This window comes from Hemitrygon akajei, chromosome 3 (genome assembly GCF_048418815.1).
Source record: "Hemitrygon akajei chromosome 3, sHemAka1.3, whole genome shotgun sequence".
Lineage (NCBI taxonomy): Eukaryota > Metazoa > Chordata > Chondrichthyes > Myliobatiformes > Dasyatidae > Hemitrygon > Hemitrygon akajei.
In genome coordinates this window covers 169,807,310-169,826,783 of record NC_133126.1, presented here as the reverse complement: position 1 = coordinate 169,826,783, position 19,474 = coordinate 169,807,310, and the positions used below count along the sequence as shown (strand labels likewise).

The following is a 19,474-nucleotide window of genomic DNA, read 5'->3' as shown; positions in this document are numbered from 1 at the left end:
GGACAGGCATTGTATTTTGCTTCATCTGTTCCACCATGGTTATGTTTTTTGCAGTTTGGATCCACATTATCAAATCATCACAGTTAGTTCAGTTACTAGTCCTGTCTGGAGTGTCCTATCTCAGTTCCTGCTTGACAAAGCACAAAATGATGTTTAGAGTGGCTCAAAGTAGGTTGGGATTTCATTTGTCCTTTAAGTTAGCCTGTTGTTTCACAAAATGGAGCAACATGATCACCTCAAACAGCTGTTTAAATAGTCTTAATAAGGACAAGCTAAGATACTGTTTTGAAGTATTGAACCAGAAACAGTGAACAACAAATCTAATATGTTCAGTCATGCAACTTATCATTATGAATTGCTTTGATTCTTGATAATCACAAATGAAATAATAGTTAATGGTAGTTTATTAAATTTCCTCTCTAGAGTGTTAAAACTAATGATTTACAATTCTTGGACACAATTACATACATTGGATGTGCATTATCCATCATAGGACTATTGGCAACCATTGTGGCACCAATCCGAATGAGGTAAGGACTTTTTTTAATAACTTTCATTGTGGTGACTTTTTTTGTACAAGGAATCAATATATAATCTGCAGACAGAAAAATTCTCAACCACTTGATGGACCTTGTGTATTCCATTGGAAACCAGCTTAAGACATTGTAGCCATTTAATTTCAGCTTAAACAAAATCCACAGAAAGCAGCTGTGTCAATCAAGGCAGGCAAGATTGAGCCAGGATTATGGGTGTTTGCTCAGTGCGGTAACTGTAGACAAAAATCTACGCAAATAACTTTCATTACTGAAAGTCATCTTGCCTTTTCTTGTGCCAGCTCCATGGGTTCCCATAACGACTTGGGTTTAGGGCAACAATGGTTGAAGCATTCAGGATGAGTCATAAGTATTTAAAAATTAAATTGTGGTTCTGATGCCTTGAGCTTTTGGGGTTTCTGCTTTCAGGAGCCTGACCCGACATTCACACGAGCTACATGCTGATAAAAATGGGGTTAAGCAGCACAACATCTGAGCGTCTGCGTAGACAAATCATAAAAATCAACACCATTATAAATTTTAACTTAGTGGTGGTGTTGAATTCAGTGCAGTACTTTCATAGAAGTATCATTGTTTACAGTATGATTTCACTATGTTAGCAAAGATGGAGTTAATAGTGTCATTCCAATACCATTCATTTTGCCACTCCCAAATGGGAGGAATTCACATACTGTGCAAGCTGAGTTATCAATAAATTTCAGCTGAGTGTCCTGCAAGTTGGTGTCCTGGTAGGCTCTGCTCTCTCCCTCACTAACAAACTCAACGTGGTGTCAGAAGTGGTTGATCATTGATGAGTTGGTAATCATGATTACAGACCAAGCGAGATGCCCAATAAAAAAGGACTTACAGTATGATTGCTCAGGTTCTCACATATCTATGGAAAAAGTCCATAGACTTATCAACCTAAACTGCCTATGCTGGTTTGCTAATTGTATGCATCATGAGGCTGAGCTGAGAAAGGGTCAGAATTGCTAGGCAATGCCTTCAAGCCACACCTAAAAGTGGATGCGTTGTGATAATCCATGGGCCACTAGCCAGGGGAAGTGCACAGAGACACAAGCACAGTAGGAAAGTCAGTCAAACTGTCAGGGAGAGAAAAGAAAGCTTCTGTAGTCCAAATAAATAAAATAATAAATAAACAAACAAGCAAACAGGAAAATGGAGCAAATACATGCTGTATCTAGACCTACCTACCTACCTAATAAAGTCACCTGAGACATTTGATTTCTCTAAACCAGAGGACTTTGAGGGATGGCACAGGCTCTTTGAGAGACTTAGAGTTGAAGCAATATCACTCAGGCTTCAGAAGAACATGAAGTAAGCACACTGGTACACTGCATGGGTGACAAAGCAGGTGACATCGTGGGTGGATTAGGACTGACAAATGTCAGAAAAAGGAGTACAAAACTGTTCAGAACAAATTCAAAGAATATTTCACAGGAAAGTGAAATGTGATACATGTGAGAGCAAAGTTCAAAACCAGAAAACAGGAGCCAGATGAAAGTGTAAATGACTTCATCACAGCATTGTATGCCCAGTCAGACAACTGTGCATATTGAAATCTGAGAGATGAGCTCTTTAGAGACAAGGTTGTTGCCAGCCTACTAGACACTAAATGGTTGCAGGCAAAACTCACACTAGAGAAAGTTATTACAATGGTCAGGCAGAGTGAGAATGTACGTTGGCAACAGGCAGAACTCAGTCACAAAAACAATGCCGAGGAAAAGCAAGAAGCAGTACAAAAGTGAAGGAAGGAGACAAACAAGGTGCAGTTGGAAAAGACTACAGAAAGAGGTGACAGTAGAGCTCAGCTCAAACAAAACAGACAAGCGAAACAAAGAGCTGGTAAAATGTCCAACTGCAGGAGATGTGACAAGTCTCCAGTCCACGTCAAAGAGCTCTGTCCAGCAAAAGCAGTCAAGTGCCGCCACCTCAATAGAGTTATCCATTAAAAAGCCAGTGTCACTCAAAAACAGTATTCAGGAGGTCAAAGAAGACCATGATTCAGGCAAAGAGACAGCTTTCCTTGGGGCTCTAGATTCACTCAGGCAAGGCTGGTGCAGCATGCACCATGCAATTGCAAAATGAGGCAGTGATGTTCAAAAATGTACACTGCAGCAGGTGTCACAGTCATCCTCAAATATCTGTGCACAAGACTGGTAAAGAAAACAGGGATTATGCTAAACCCAACTTAAAAGGGGGCTCGTGAGCCCAGGGAAAGATAAGCTCATTGTGAAAGGAATGTTTACTATTTCCATCTGTAAAAATGGGAAACAGTTAGAAGAGGATGTCTGCATTGTTCAGAATCTCATCTCACAACTACTGGAACGACACGCCATCGAGAAGCTGAACCTCAATGCAAGGCTGGATTTGCTAAACAATGTTCAGTGGCAGGAGAAGTACCCGGAGTTGCTCACAGGCCTGGGGGTACTGAAAGAAGTGTACCTTATCCAACTGAGGCCAGGAGTGACATCCTACTCTCTGACCACAGAGAGGCACGTACCAGTCTCATTGATGAACGAAGTCAAAGCTGAACTTGAGAGAATGGAGGTGTTTGACATCATAACTAGACAGAATGATCCTACTGACTGGTGTGCTGGCTTTGTTCCTGTTCCCAAACCAGGTGACACATTGAGGATCTGTATTTATCTAACACAGTTGAATAATGCCGTGTGGTGGGAAAAGTTTATTCTGCCCTCTGTTGAGCACACATTGGGTATGCTGGGTGGAGCAAAGTTCTTCATCAAACTAGATGCAAACCGAGGGTTCTGGCAGATCTGTTTATTCCCCGAGTCACAGAAGCTCACGACCTTTATCACACCATATGGATGTAATACCTTCAAGAGACTCCCTTTTGGCATCTCATCAGCCCTGAACTCTTTCAGAAGAGGATTAACTGAATTTTGGAGTGTCTGGAAGGAATAGTCTGCCACATGGATAATATACTCATCTTCGGAGGCTGAGGAACATGACAAAAGAGTGGAGACTGCCTTGGAGAAACTGAAACAGGCTGGAATCACCCTGAATAAAAAGAAATGTGAATTTGCAAAGTTGGAGGTGAAGTCCTTAGGCCACCAACTGTTCTCAGAGGGAAAGCAATAAGATTCAGGCAAACCAGCAGGAGTTCGGAACATGGAACAAACTATAAATGTATCAGAGATCTGCAATTTCCTTGGCAAGGTAAACCACCTGGGTAAGTTCATTCCAGACTTGGCAGAGAAAGCAAAGCCACTACATGTCTACCTCTGTCAGAGAAACGTTTGGACCTGGGGCGCAGAACAGGAGAAGTCTTTCTCATCAGTTAAAGCTGTGTCAGATAATGGCCCACAATTCAGCTGCCCAGAATTCAAAGCCTTTGCTCGGGACCGTGAGTTCAAACACCAGACAAGTGATCCACAGTACCCACAGGAAATGGAGAATTTGAAAGAGCAGTGTAACTGTGAGGAGTATCCTACTGAAGGTGAAAGATCTCGACAAAACACAGCTAGTTTATTGCTCCACACCACTTCTGAATGATTACGCTCCATCAGAGCTTTCAATGGGGCAGAGACTGAGAACAAACCTGCCCGTTCCCAACCTTCCCTTCTCCAACCTCACTTACTAGACTTAGACAAAGTGAGAAATTTTGACACAACACAGTGTGATCCCAGACACAGAGCAAAATCTTTGTCGCTGCTCAGGAGTGGTGAAGCTGTTTGGGTTTCAGACCAATTGACCGAAGGAACTATCGTCCAGCAGCATGCACCACAATTGTTTGTGACCAGAACATTACAAGGAGAAATCAGGTGGAACAGGTGTGTGCTTGTGTGCCTTCAAAGGCTAGGAAAGGTAACGATAGAAATGGAGTGGCCTGATCCTTATGATGAGGACCACTTACCTGAGGTGGACGCACCTGGTTCAAGAATCTCCATCCGCTCCAGGAACCTATACCATTCCAGGTCATTTATCTGCCCAACCACAGAGATATACTCCATAGTCTAATCAGAGCAAGTGACTTGCTGGAGTGTTTAGGTAGTTTACCCTGACCTCCGTTAGATTTAGTGTTTTTTAAAAAGAGTTCTAATGTTGAAAACATTTCACATAATGATGCAGAATCAGGTTTAATATCATTGGTATATGCTGTGAGATTTGTTAACTTTAGCGGCAGCAGTATAATGCAATACATGATACATAGAGAAAAGTAAGTAGATCAATTCCAGTAAATATATATGTGTATTAAATAGTTAAATTAAAAATACTGAGTGCAAAAACTGAAATAATAAAAGTGAGGGAGTATTCATGGGTTCAATGTCCATTTAGGAATCAGATGACAGATGGGAGGAACCTGTTCCTGAATCACTGAGCGTGTGCCTTTAGGATTCTATACTTCCTTCCTGATGGTAACAATGAGAAGAGGGCCTGTCCTGGGTGATGGGGGTCTTTAGTGATGGACTCTGGTCCTTAAAGACGTCTTGGAGGCTAGTATCCAAAATGGAGCTGACTAATTTTACAATTTTCTGTAGCCTCTTTCAATCCTGTGCAGTAGCACCTCTCCTCCCCCACCCCCATAGCAGACAGTGATGCAGCCTGTCAGAATGCTCTTCATGGTACATCTACAGAAGTTCTCAAGTTTTTTGAGTGACACTGTAAATCTCCTCAAATTTCTTATGAAATATAGCCACTGTCATGCCTTCTTTAGAGCTCCATTGATAGGTTGGGACCAGGTTAGATCCTCAGAGATATTGACACCCAAGAACTTGAAATTGTTCACCCTCTCCACTTCTGATTTCTCGATGAGGATTGGTTCATGTTCCCTCATTCTACCCTTCCTGAAGTACGCAATCATCTCTTTGGTCTTACTGACATTGAGTGGAAGGTTGCTGCTGCGACACCACTCCACTAGCTGGTATATTGCATCTCCATCTGAGATTCTGGCAACAATGGTTATATCATCAACAAATTTATAGATAGCATTTGAGCTATACCTAGCCACACAGTCATGGGTATAGGGAGAGTAGAGCAGTGGGCTAAGGGGATATTAATACCAATCCACACAGATTGTGGTCTTCCGGTTAGGAAGTTGAGGATCTATTCTCAGAGGGAGGTACAGAGGCCCAGTTTCTGTAGTTTCTTGATCAGGACTGAGGGAATTATTGTGTTAAATTTGGAGCTATAGTCAACGAACAGTATCCTGACATGGGTGCTTGTATCATTCAGGTGATCTAAAAACTGTGTGAAGAGCCATTGAGATTGCATCTCCTTAGACCTATTGTGACTATTTGCAGATTGCAGTGGGTCCAGGTTTTTGCTGAGGCAGTGGTTCATTCTGGCCATGACCAACCTTTCGAAACATTTCATCACTGTAGATGTGAGTGCTACTGGACGATAGTCATTAAAGCAGCTCATCCTGCTCTTCTTGAGCAGTGGTATAATTGTCGCCCTTTTGAAGCAGGTGGGAACTTCTGACCATAACAATGAGAGATTGAAAATGTCCTTGTATACACCCACCAGCTGGTTGACATAAGTTTTCAGAACCTCACCAGGTCCTCCATCATGGCCTGCCACCTTACAAGGGTTTGCCCTCCTGAAAGGCAGCCTGACATTTGCCCCTAAAACAGAGATCACAGGGTCAATGAGTGCAGCAGGAATCTTCACAGCTGTAATTATATTCTCCCTTTCAAAGTGGGCACAAGAAGCATTGAGCTCATCTGGTAGTGAAGCATCACTGACATTCATGCTATTGGATTTTGTGTTATAGGAATTAATGTCCCCCAAACCCTGCCAGTGTTGATGTGCATCTGATGTCATCTCCAACCCTGCTCAGTACTGTTCTTAAAAAAAAAACAAATTTGTGGAAAAAAAGCAGAGAAACAAAGAGAGAGACCATTTAAAAACAAAGAGGAAGACAATTATAATATTGGCAATTCTTTTTTATACAAAGAGAGTGAGAGACCACTAAAACAAATGGAAAGACAGTTATAATTGATGGCAACTCTTATACGTTTATGTGAGAAGCCTAAGTTACGTGCTATGTGTAAAGTGAACTGAATCACTCAATTTCAGTGACTTCAATTTCAATGCAGTTCCCTGGACAAGATGTACATAACTAATTTGTCTTTTTTTTTAAGAAGGGGAAATGTAGTGGTAGTTAATAGTGTTATTCCAATGCCATTCAGTTAACCATGTCCACTTGGGAGGAGTTCACAAACTATACAAGCAGAGTTATCAGTAAAGTTCAGTTCAGTATCCTGCATGCTGGTGTCCTGGTGTGCTCTGCACTATCTTTTTTATCAATCTATTTATTAGTTAAATAAAAAAGTACATATATATAGATATATATATATACACACTCACACATGTATAAACAAGAGGAGAATTGTCTTAAAAATCTATATCAATAACAATTCAACTAAAAGGAAAAATACAAATTATCATGCTCATACATAGAATTAAGCTAATAGTATATAATAAAAAAAGATAATTGATTCTCCTCTTATCCATAACAAGAAGAAAAAAGATAAAGAAACTTTTATAATTGAAATGTACATTGAAAAAAACCCCAAAACAAAAAAAACAGAAGAAAGAAAAAGAAAAAATAACTGGACAGTTCATCTTGAGAGTAAAAGCAGGAAAAAAAGGAAAAACTTTCTGATCAAATCCAAAACTTCAGAAAGGTAACTGGAAGGGCCGTAAGGCGGATCCTATGAATATAATGAATAAAGGGTCGCCAAGTTTCCTCAAATTTAAGGGATGTATCGAATGTCCGACTGCTTATTTTCTCTAAATTTAAACAGGACATAACGGAAGAAAGCCCAAAAAAGACAGTAGGTGGATTAGAAACCTTCCATTTGAGCAAAATGGCTCTCCTAGCCAATGAAGTTGTAAAAGCTATCATCCGTAAAGCGGAAGCAGGAATATCTCCTGCTTCCGATGGAATAATTCCAAACATTGCTGTTAATAGGTTCAATTGTCGATCCAAATTCAAGACTTTGGATAAAGTTTTAAAGACTTCTTTCCAAAAATTATCTAATTTGATGCAAGACCAGAATGTATGTGTTAAAGTAGCCACCTCAATATTACACCTATCACAAACAGGATTAATATTGAAAAAAATAGTGGCTAATTTATCTTTTGACATATCGCCCAATGCACTACCTTAAACTTTATCAAGGAATGATGGGCGCAAATAGAAGAAGTATTTACAAAATAAAATTTTTTATCCCATTGATTATCTGAAAGAGACTTCTGAAACTCCAATTCCCACACAGCTTTAATTTTATCATTAGCTAACATACGGAAATTCAATAGCCATTTATAAATTCTAGCTATCGGTCCTTTTTGAAATGGTTTGACCTGAAAAAGAGTATCAATAATATTAGGTGAATAAGCCAAGGGAAAATCTGGAAGCAAACTATGTATAAAGTTCCTAATTTGTAAATATCTAAAACAGTGTACATTAGATAGATCATATTTATCCACTATCTGAGTAAAAGACATTCAACAGTTGTCCTTGAATAAATTTAAAAATGATACTATTCCTTTGAATTTCCAAATTGAAAAGGTCTGATCAAAAATTAAAGGTTTCAAAAAATAGTTAAGATGAATTTTACCAGAAAGAACAAAATTATTAAAATCAAAGGATCCATGAAACTGAAACCAAATTCTTAATGTATGTTTAATAATAGGATTAGGGTCTCAACTACCAATCTTAGAAAGCAAAAAAGGAAGAGGAGCTCCCAGTAAAGAGGCCAAAGAATACCCCTTCACCGAGTTTTTCTCCAGATGTACCCATAAGGGGCAGTGTGAGTATTAATTGCCAAGTAGCACATTCTAAAGTTTGGCAAGGCCATACCACCAATTTTTTAAAATTTCTGCAATAAAAGTTTACTCAATCCAAATAAAAGATAAAATTTTAGAGTCTAATCTATCAAAAAACAGTTTAGGAATAAAGGAGGGGATTGCTTGAAATACATAGAAAAACTTTGGTAACACTATCATTTTAATAGCGTTAATATGGCCAATTAATGATAATGTCATAGGAGACCATTTAGAAATTACTTGTTGCCTGTACTCAATTAATGGAAGAAAGTTATATTTATACAAGTCATTAAAATTTTGGGTGATTCTAATACCAAGATAAGTGAAATTATTTTTAGCAGTACTAAAAGGAATTTGGTCACATTGGTCAAAATCATTGTTAATAGGAAATTTTATGCAACTTCAATTTATATCCAGAGAAACTACTAAATTCAGAAAATATAGATAACATAGCAGGAATAGATTTCTTGGGATCTGAAATATAAACTAACAAGTCATCTGCATACAACAAAACCTTATGCTCTTTATCTCTTCTCTAAATACCTAAAATCTCATTGGAGTCCCAAAGAGCAATAGCAAGAGGTTCTAGAGCCAGGTTGAATAACAATGGACTAAGAGAGTAACCCTGCCAGGTACCTCTGTATAACCTAAAATAAGAAGATTTTTGATTGTTAGTTATAACTGCCGCCATAGGAGCTTGAAAAATCAGCTTAATCCAGGAAATAAAACCAAGACCAAAATTAAATTCTTCTAAAACCTGAAATAAATAGGGCCATTCTCCCCTATCAAAGGCTTTCTCTGCATCAAGAGAAACTACGCATTCAAATTCTTTAGACGGAAAGGAATAAATAATGTTCAATAATCTCCAAATATTAAAATATGAGTATCTACTCTTAATAAATCCAGTTTGATCTTTGGAAATACCCAGGTAAAAAATTCTCAAGCCTGTTAACCAAAATCTTAGAAAGAATTTTAGAATTCACATTTAATAAAGAGATTAGTCTGTAAGAGAAACATTCAAATAAGTATTTTCCTTTTTTAGGAATTAATGAAATTGATGCCTCATAAAAAGTTTTCAGGAGGGTTCCAGATGATATAGATTCAGTGAAAATTTGCAATAGATGAGGTGTAAGAATATCCATAAACGTCTTTAAAAATTCTACCGTAAATCCATCTGGTCCCGGAGCTTTGCCTGATTGAAAAGAAGATATAACTCTTGCTATCCCCTCGCAATTAATGGGTGCATTTAGAGTGTTCATATCTTGGGTAGAAATTTGGGGAATATTCAATCTTAGTAGAAATTTATTCATAGAAATAGTGTTGCCTGGGAAATCAGATTTATAGAGATTAGAGTAAAAGTCCAAAAAACCTTATTAATTTCCTGACAAGCTGATGTTTCAATTTTATCAGATCTTCGTATTTTCAAAATCTGCCTTCTAGCCATAGTTGCTTTGAGTTGAGCAGCTAACAATTTACCTGATTTATCTCCTTGTATATAAAATTGACTTTTCAATCTCAAAGGATGCTGCTCAATGGGATAAGTCAATAGCAGGTCATGCTGGGTTTGAAGTTTCACCCTTTCCTTTTATAAATCTTCAGTATGTGATACTGAATAAATTTTATCTATTTGTTTAATCCTGTTAGTAAGCACTAAAAGATCCATTTTAGTTTTCCTTTTTAAAGCTGCTGAATATGAGACTATCTGTCCCCTAAGAAAAGATTTCATCGTATCCTAAATAATCAAATTTGTCATACCCTCTGTTGTATTTAATTTAAAAAATAAAGAAATTTCCTCTTTTATAAAACTTAGAAATGTAGAATCATGAAGCAATGGAGAATTGAATCTCCACTGAACTACTTTCTGTTGTTACGTATCCCGTAACTGGATCACTTACCAGCAAAGATAGAGAGGTCCACTGAAGTCTGATGGTACCATTTTTAAACGTTTTTATTCATAAAAGGGCACAAAAGGAAGGTTAATACAAACATTCAGATACCATAAGTCGTCAATACTCAATCTAAAGCACAGGTATAGTAATGATCAATCAGAAATAAGCTCTATCATTGTCTAGGGGATAATATCTTGTCCATTTGGAAAAATATAACAGTCATTCAAAAGTCGGCAGGCTTCAGCCTTTTGGGAACCGCTGAGTTTCCCGTGTTGGAGAGAGAGAGAGAGATTGGTGAGGAAAGGAACACTTGCCCAGGTCCTTACAAAGCAAAACCGTGGAATCAGGAGAGCCGGCTTTCCTGTTGTTAGTTAAAAGCGATTGTCCGTGATTCCAGCCACAGTCTCCCGATTCGGAATCTAACGCACGTGGCTTCCTTCAAAATGCTTCCCGCTACGACGGGATCGCTATCGTGTCTCCTTGGTGCGTCTGGAGGGGTCGTTCCCCCCCCCCCAAACCCTCCTTTATACTTCCTCACGGGATCGCAGGTGTCAATCTCTCTCTCAACCAGCCCACTTTGCCCGAGGGCTTTACACGTGGTCTTCATGAGACAATAGTCAGGGTCGCTTTATTCTGCATCCCGGTGGAACGTGGTATTCAGCACGTCTCCCTCTCTCTCCCATTTCCTGTGTCTATTCAGCACGTCTCTCTCTCTCTCTTGGGTCATTGACCCCCCCCCCCCCCCCCTTCACTAGGGCTCTTGCGATTCTTGCAAAGGAGGGGGCTGGTATCATAACACTGTGTGTTATCAGAAAACTTCAGTGTGAGTTTCATAGGCGCATGATCCGACAGTGCAATAACACCATACACACAATTAGCAACAAAATATACCAATCACATATCTAACAGAAAATAATCAATTCTTGAATATTTATGATGTACATGTGAAAGAAAGAAAAATCTTTATCTTTAGGATGTAAAAATCTCCAAATATCTAATGCCATGTTCTAGTAAAAAGGAATTAATACATGTTGCAGCCTTATTAGGAAGGCACGGATTTGTTGTTGACCTGTCCATCAAGGGATTAAGACAACAATTAAAATTACCTCCCATAATCAACTTATATTCATTTAAATTCAGCAATGCAGAGAATAACCTCTTTAAAAATTCAGAGCTATCTACATCAGGTGCGTACACACAAACCCATGCCATCTTTTGACCACATAACAAACCAGTAACAATTAAGTATCTTCCAATTGAATCAGTAACAGTATTAAAATTTACGAAAGAGACTTTAAAATTAATAAAAATAGACACCCCTCTATTTTTTGATACTGATGACCCTTCCAATTTTTTTTTAAAAAAACAGTTTTCATCTTCCCTACCAATGTGGGTCTCCTGCACAAAAATAATATCAGCTTGAAATGTTTTCAATTACTTAAAAATCTTCCTACACTTAATAGATTGATTCAAGCCATTCAGATTCCAGGAAATTATATTAATTTTATTAACATCCATACTGAGACTTTAATTTAGGGATTTATAAAATAAATTAGTGCACCAAAGTAAACCAAACCCGCAGGGAAGAACAAATTATCAATTTGATCAGAAAGAAAAAAAAACAGCATGATTGACAGGAAACTCTCTCAGAACTACCCAGTTGAGGAAGCCTAAACTAATATCCCCACCCCTCTCCCCACCAAGCCAGAAAACAAACCATCCAATAGGCAGATGGTATGTTAATCTAAACACCCTAAATTCCTGTCTCTTAATGGCAGGCTCAATTTTTTAAAACTAACTTACATACTGACACCACTGACTAAAGACACAACATCAGATACAAAGAGAAAAAAAAAGAAAAATTCCAAATATTGTAGTATTATGTCTAACAGAGGTTAAAACGGAGTTAACAGCAGCCATCTTAAGTTTGTTTAACAAAAATTAAACATATAATCAAAAAAGAAATATCTAATGAAATAATATGATACAACTAATATTAAACTTACAGATTCTGGAAAAAGGAGGAAGAGAGAAAAAAAATTAAACTGCCAAACGATGTCTGAACCAAGAAAAAATGTAAATTGATCTTTGATGATTCAGCTGAAAATGACTCTCAGCTGAAGATAGTAATCAATATTATGACTAATAGATGTTAGCATGTAATTAACAGTGGCCATCTTAAATTCATTTAATAAAGATTGATCATTAATTCAGAAAAGATAGATTCAAGCAAATAAAATGTTACTCATATTAAATTCATACAAATCTTAAAGAAAGAAAAAAGTAGAAAAGTCTAACCGATGGCTATACAGACCTAGGGCATAGATTAAACTTTCAACGAATCGACTACCAATGATTGACAGCTAAGGATTAAAAGTTAGATTTGCTTGCAGGACAGCAGTGTTGGAGTAGCTTAGAAGACAGCTTTAAACTGGTTGAGAAACTCTCACGCCTCCTCAGGAGATTCAAAACGTCTTGGACGAGCATTAGGCGGAGAAGTTATCAAACGGGCAGGATACCTCAGCGATGGATGAAGAGTTTTCTTATACAATTCTGCCATCACAAGCCGATATTTAATTCTTTCTGCATACACCTCAAGGGCAAAATCTTCAACAATATGAAATTCCACACCATTATAAGTTAGTTTCCCCCACTTCCTGGCATCTCGAAGAATTGCTTCTTTAGTAGCAAAATAGTGTAAACACAGAATTACCGTGCGGGGTTTCATCTCCACCGATGACTTGGGGCGAGAAATTCAGTGCGCCCTATCTATTAGCGGAGAGGTTTCGAGTATCTCACTAAAAAGTGAGTGTAACATGGTTGAAAAGATCTTTAATGGATCACCGGTTTCCATATTTTCAGGCAAACCCAGTATGCGTAAATTCATCCTTTGGCTCTACTTTCCAGATCAATCGGTTCCTTCTTAATTCTTGATAATTCCGAAGAAACTTCAGCAATTCTCTTTTCCATGGTAGAGAACTTTAATTTCTGCTCTTTAATCACTTGATGTAGTGCCTCCTGTTGCCTTCCGATTTTATTAGTATTCATTTTAAGCATTTGGTATTGAGATTCCAAATTCCTCAAAGACTCCTGGACGGCAGAGACAGTTAATTCAAGCTTTTCATTAGCTTTCATCAGTTTATCAATTTTAGAGTCCACCATTCCAATTTTAGTGTTAGTATCTTGCATCAAAGAAAACATTCTTTCAGGAGTATAGGCTTCTTCTGCCTCCCTTGTAAGTTCAGTTTGTTCAGTTTCACAAATGATTTTGTCACATCTTAATTCCTTTCCAGATCGAGTTCCAGCATCATAATTAAATCAAAAATCCTTCACTAAAAGTGATGAATCTTCAAAGTTTAAACAAAAGTAGCATTGGAAGAAAGATTGTAAAAGGTTGGAGCAGAGCCAACAAGCTTGTTACTCCATGAGCTGCCAAGAAGAGACTACTACCCTGCACTATCCCTCAATAACAAACACAACATGCAAGTTCAATTTACAAATGCTGAAAATTTGCTCTAAAAATTGCTTTAAATTTGAATTTAAATGACATCCATCATTCCATAGTAGGGATACCTCATAGATTATTGAAAATAGCAGAAGCTGGAAGTCTGCTGCAATAAAAATATGAACACTCTGAAGGTCAGTCAGTATCTGTGGAAATAGAAACAGAGTTAATGTTTCAGATTGAAAAGCCCTCATCAGAAAATGCGTAAACAAGTTAACTTTAAGTTCCAAACTAAGAGGATTGGGAATGATGGACAAGACAAAGAGAATGTCTCTGATAGAGGCAATTCCAATGTTTATGCAGGATTTTGGTTAACAGAGCAATGAGGATAGATCAAGGCAAAATGGTGAAGTCCAGCTCAGCTGTTGCTGAAACCAGAAGCTAAAGCAAAATGGTGAAAATCTCCAGGCTCATCAAGCATTGCCTATGCAAAGAGAGATACTGACTTGTTGTTACAGATGGATAACCTTATTGGTCTGACCTGGCATAAACTTAAAAAGTTGTTGAATTTCGCTGAAATATGAATGGGTGGTAAATAAGGTGCAGTTCCTTTGGCTTTAGGTGTGCCTTGTTGGTATGGTGCAAAAAAACTGGCACTCAGGACGCTCTTCCTACTTAGACCTTCTACCTCAGTTCTTTTTCCATTGCATTGGTGACTATATTTGTGCAGCTTCATGTGCAAATACAGAAACTGGAATTTTCCTGACTTCTGCTACCAATTTCACATCCATTTCTGACTTCTCTCTTTCCTTTTCTGGATTTCTCTTTTCCCTATTTCTGATCTCCATTTTGAGTCCAGCATCTCCCACAGTTACCTTAACTACAGTTTCCTGTAGTGACTCCATTCCATTCATTCAGTTCCTCCACTTCATTTCTATCTGCTCTGATAATGACACACTTTCTACACCAGAGTCACCAAAATGTTTTCCTTTCTCCTGAATCAGGCAATTCCCTTTATTGTAACTGACAGAGTCTTCAATTACATCTCATCTTTTTCCCACACCATTCCTCTCACCCCCTCAGCACCTGACTAGAGAAAAATAGGGAATCTTGGTCCTCAACTTCCACCCCGCTAGCCTGCACTTTCAACAGATCATCCTTCACAATTCTTCTCTGACATTTCTACCACCATTCATCTTCGAGGTCCATTTAAACAATTAAAGGCTCATTTGTCTCCATTCCCCTTCTCATGGCAATTCTCCATGCAACCATAAGAGATGCAAAGCTAATTTTACTTCATTCTTTCTCAACATCAAAGGATCTAAAAAGACCCTCCTGATAGAGTAGTGTTTCAGTTGCACTTCTGATCTGGAGTATTTCATTTGGTAATTAATATGTGGTCTCCTCCACATTAAACATAGATTGGCTGAACACTTTCCAGGGTACCTCCACTACGTCCATAGTTGTCTCCTTCTTTCCCCCAACCCCTGGCTGATTTTAAATATAAGTTTCATTCTTTTTGTGTGTTGATCAGGAGAAAATTACAAGGAATTTCTAGTTCTGTTCCATTTTTGCCTCAGTTCCACAGGAATATAATAGGGAAAGATGAATTTAAAGTTCCTTTACCTTTTCGATAAACTCAGATAAATAAGAAAAATGCCTAATGTGTCGATTATACTAATTTTATGGTGTGACTAATTTATTTAATTTTTAAATCAAGGGATTATCGTAGAAGTGTGAATGGAAAACTGCAAATAAACCTATCCATTGCTCTGCTGGGGGTGTACATCACCTTTCTGTCTGGGGCAATAAACAGTTCCTGGGCAACAACTAAACCTAAGAATTCCAGCAAGATTGCAGAATCAAATGATGAAAAATATAAAAGCCCTGTCTGTACGGCAGCAACATTTCTTTTACATTTCTTCCTTTTGGCTTCCTTTGCCTGGATGTGTGTACAAGGAGTTGCATTGTATAGTTCATTTAATCGCATCATTCAGCAACTGGAGACAAGCTACTTTCCCAAAGTGGCAACAGGCATGGCATGGGGTAAGAAGCTGATGCACTCTACTTGTATTAATTATATAATAATTGCTAATGAACATTACTTTTCAGAGTTCAAAATCTAAGCAATAAGAAAAATCAAAAGTTCAGAACTCTAATTTCTTGTCTGATAGCTTAACAATTGTGCTCTTGAATCATCTTCTCAACTTACCTTACAATATCCAGGTTTCTCTGTGTGGTCATCTAATTTTCCAGCATTCATCCTTCTTCCTACAAAATACACTTCACACTTACTGTCATAAAGTTCAACACAGTAGCAGGCCCTTCAGCCCATCTAATCCATGTCAAAACCGTTAAAACTACCTACTCCCATCGTCCTGCGCCAGAACCATAGCCCTCCATATCACTTAAACATTGAAATCAAGCTCACATGCATCATTTGTGCTGGCAGCTCATTCCACACTCTCACAACCCTCCGTGAAGAAATTTCCCCTCATATTCCCCTTAAATCTCACCTTTCACCCTTAATCTGTTACCTCTGGTTGTGAAACCCACCCAATCTCTGTGAAAAAAGCCTGCTTGCACTTGCCCTATCTAAACCCCTCATAATGCTGTACACCTCTGTCAAAATTCCACTCAGTCTTCTAGGTCTTAAAGAATACAGTCCCAACCTATTCAGTCTTCCTGTATGACTCAGGTCCTCCAGACCTGGCAACATACTTGTAGATTTTCTCTGCACTCTTTCAATCTTGCTTACATCTTTCCTGTAGGAAGGTGACCAAAACTGCACACAATACTCTAAACTAGGCCTCAACAACATCCTACACAACTTCAAATTAACATCCATCTTCTGTACTCAGTACATTGATTTATAAAGGTCAATGTGCCAAAAGCTTTCTTTACGACCGTTATCTACCCATGACAATACTTTCAATGAATTATGGACCTTTCTTCCCAGATCCCTTTGTTCTACCACACTCCTCAGTGTCCTACCATTCACTGTGTAAGATCTGTCCTGGTTGGTCCTAAAAAAGTACAAAACCTTGCACTTGTTTGAATTAAATTCCATCGACCATTTTTCAGACTATTTTTCCGGCTGATGCAGATCCCTCTACAAGCCATGATAGCCTTTCTCACTGTCCACTACACCCCCAATCATGGTGTAATCTGCAAATTTGCTGATCCAGCTAACCATATTATCCTCCAGATCATTGATATAAATGACAAAAGGAAAGGACCAGCACCGATCCCTGTAACACATCACTAGTCACAGGCCTCCAGTCAGAGCAGCAACCCTCTACAACCACTGTCTGGCTTCTTGACTGGCCTTTCATGTGGGATCTTGTCAAACGCCTTACTAAAGTCCAGGTAGACAACATCCACTGCCTTGTCTTCATCCACTTTCCTGTATGTGTAAAATTTTATTATCACACCTGCCTGCTTAGTTCCTCTAGCATTTTGTGTGTGTTGCTTGGATTTCCAGCCTCTACAGATTTTCTCTTGTTTAAAGTTCTCTGTTATTTACTACATTTCTGAGCTTCATTTCATCAGCATATGGTCTGTATTCTAATTGCATACCAGAACGTTATTTTGTTATTTGTTCACAATGCATTAATGATGCATCCTTTAAATCCTTGTCATATAGTTCTGTGATGTGCACATGTAACTAACTTTTATTGAAACATGTTGCTGCTTGGTGAGAATTGATGACAATCCATGGTTTCACACATATGTGTATAACCATCAGTGTTATATTAAGTATTTGGTAGAGATCAGGACTGCACTATAACCAGGGACCCATTATGTTTGAGGGAGCAGGATAAACAGGAGCTTTGTGAGGCTGAAGGCACATTTTAATCAAGGCTTAGTGAATTAGGGAGAACACCATAATCAGGGTGCCAGTGTGTCAGATGGAGTGTGGGAATTTGGGAGTCCCAGTGAATTACAGGATGTATGGACACTGGGGATCCCAGTGAAGCAGAGATAATGTGGGAAATGGGAGTCCCAGAGAATCAGAAAGAGTGTGGTATCAATACCCATTGGGTCAGATGTCAAATCACTGGGATTTCTGAATAATCAGACAGCAGATTATTGGCATTTACTGATCTGGCTCAGTCCTGAAGCAAGGGCTATCAGGTAGAGTTTGTGCAATCGACTCATGGCCAATTTCACTCAGGCTGGTTTCTTTCCACATCTAAAAAGATGTGCTGAGAGGTGAATTGCCCACCTTTTTTTTACATTTTTGTGCTGGTAGGTAGCAAAAGGATTATAATGGGAGGCTACTGGGCTAATGAGAGAGGAAAAGTTGCAGGAGCACAGAGGAATGAGATGAGGGAGAACAGAATGGATGAGCTTGCTCTGCTTGGAGCCAGCATGGTCTTGGTGGGCTGAATATGTGAGAAGATGTAAGAAATATACATGGGTGCACATTGCCTGAGTACATTGATGTTGTTTTGCTCTTATTATCTTACCAGTTCAAAATCTCCGAGAAATAATGCCATTTATGAAGAGTTAATGTGTGATCTGTCATTTGTAGAATCAGTATTATTAATCACCATCTGGAAAGAATAACAAGGGAGAGTAATAACAAAACTTGCTGCATTCCCGGAATAAATGCACTGTACTAACTAAACTTTTGTTCTTCTTTTAGGTGTACCAGGTTTAATTGCAATTATAACAATTGGTGCAACATATTCTAATAATTACAGACAAGATAAAATGTGAGTTCAAATTTAAAAACAAGGCAATGAATAATGAAGTGCCCCTTACAAATCCTTTTGGGTAGTAACTTGTTTTTGGATATTGTGTTAAAATAATTATGTTACTGAATTAAGGGCCAGCGTTCTGCATCATGAATCTAGTAACTGAGTTTCAGCATCACAACTGCAGCTGGAGGATATGAATTCAATTAATCTAATAAATATGTCATTTAAAAGAAAGTTAGTAATAAAAATCAAGTACAGATATGTTGCATTTTGGTAAAAAAAACACCATCATTCATTAATGTCCAATGTGAAGGTTCAGACTTATGTCAGTTCCAGGGCAGTGAAAGATGGCAAAACTCTGTCATTGCCAACGACAGCCATACCTCATAAAAAAAACCCTTTGTGGTTCACATTCGTGATAACAATAACAACTTCTTGGTCTTGAGCATTTTCCTAGAAATTAACTTTATGGTGGTTCCATTACAAATGTTTTGCCACTCATATTGCTTCTCATCTTTACTTGAAAATAAAGGTGAGAGAATCAAATTAATAAGCTTATCTAGGCTATCATGATAAACAATTGCACAGGTGTTACTAAATATAAGTTTTACCAAGTACATCCTAAATTCTTCATACACACCTGGTTTGACCGACTATGAGTGATTGCCACTGAGATGCTTTCTCACTATTTTGTAGCATATTGTCAGTGATAATAACCCTGATTCTGATTCAATAAAGATGGGGGTAAGATTGGTGGGGGTTGAAAAATATTTAGCTCGCAAAGGTTTTCTTTGGCTGAGCAGTAGAAACAGATAATAGTCGTTATACTATGCTGCTAAACACTAGCATGCATTGAATCCTATTTACCTGTTCAAGGTCCAAAATGCAAACAAACTCAACGAAATCCGAGGTCACCCCCTCCCCTTAAAGAGGTATTTGGAGTTTGCAGCTCAGAGCACCACCTGGTCCTGTGTTCTCATCTGGCAAGAGTGATACCTTTACTGAGAAGGCTAAAAAGCTCTAGTACAGCCCCAGTGATGGTAGGAGATGTGTATGCAGTGTCACTAGAGGTCACATACACGA

General features: G+C 38.3%; 1 protein-coding gene across 1 annotated transcript in view; it reads left to right on the top strand.

The window, feature by feature from the left end:
* Positions 1-19,474, top strand: part of LOC140724597 (uncharacterized) — a 91,239-nt gene that overhangs the window by 60,783 nt on the left and 10,982 nt on the right. The window contains exons 11-13 of the mRNA XM_073039022.1: positions 424-530; positions 15,406-15,731; positions 18,337-18,406. Of these exons, the coding sequence (XP_072895123.1) occupies positions 424-530; positions 15,406-15,731; positions 18,337-18,406 (503 nt within the window). The remainder of the gene's footprint in view (positions 1-423; positions 531-15,405; positions 15,732-18,336; positions 18,407-19,474) is intronic.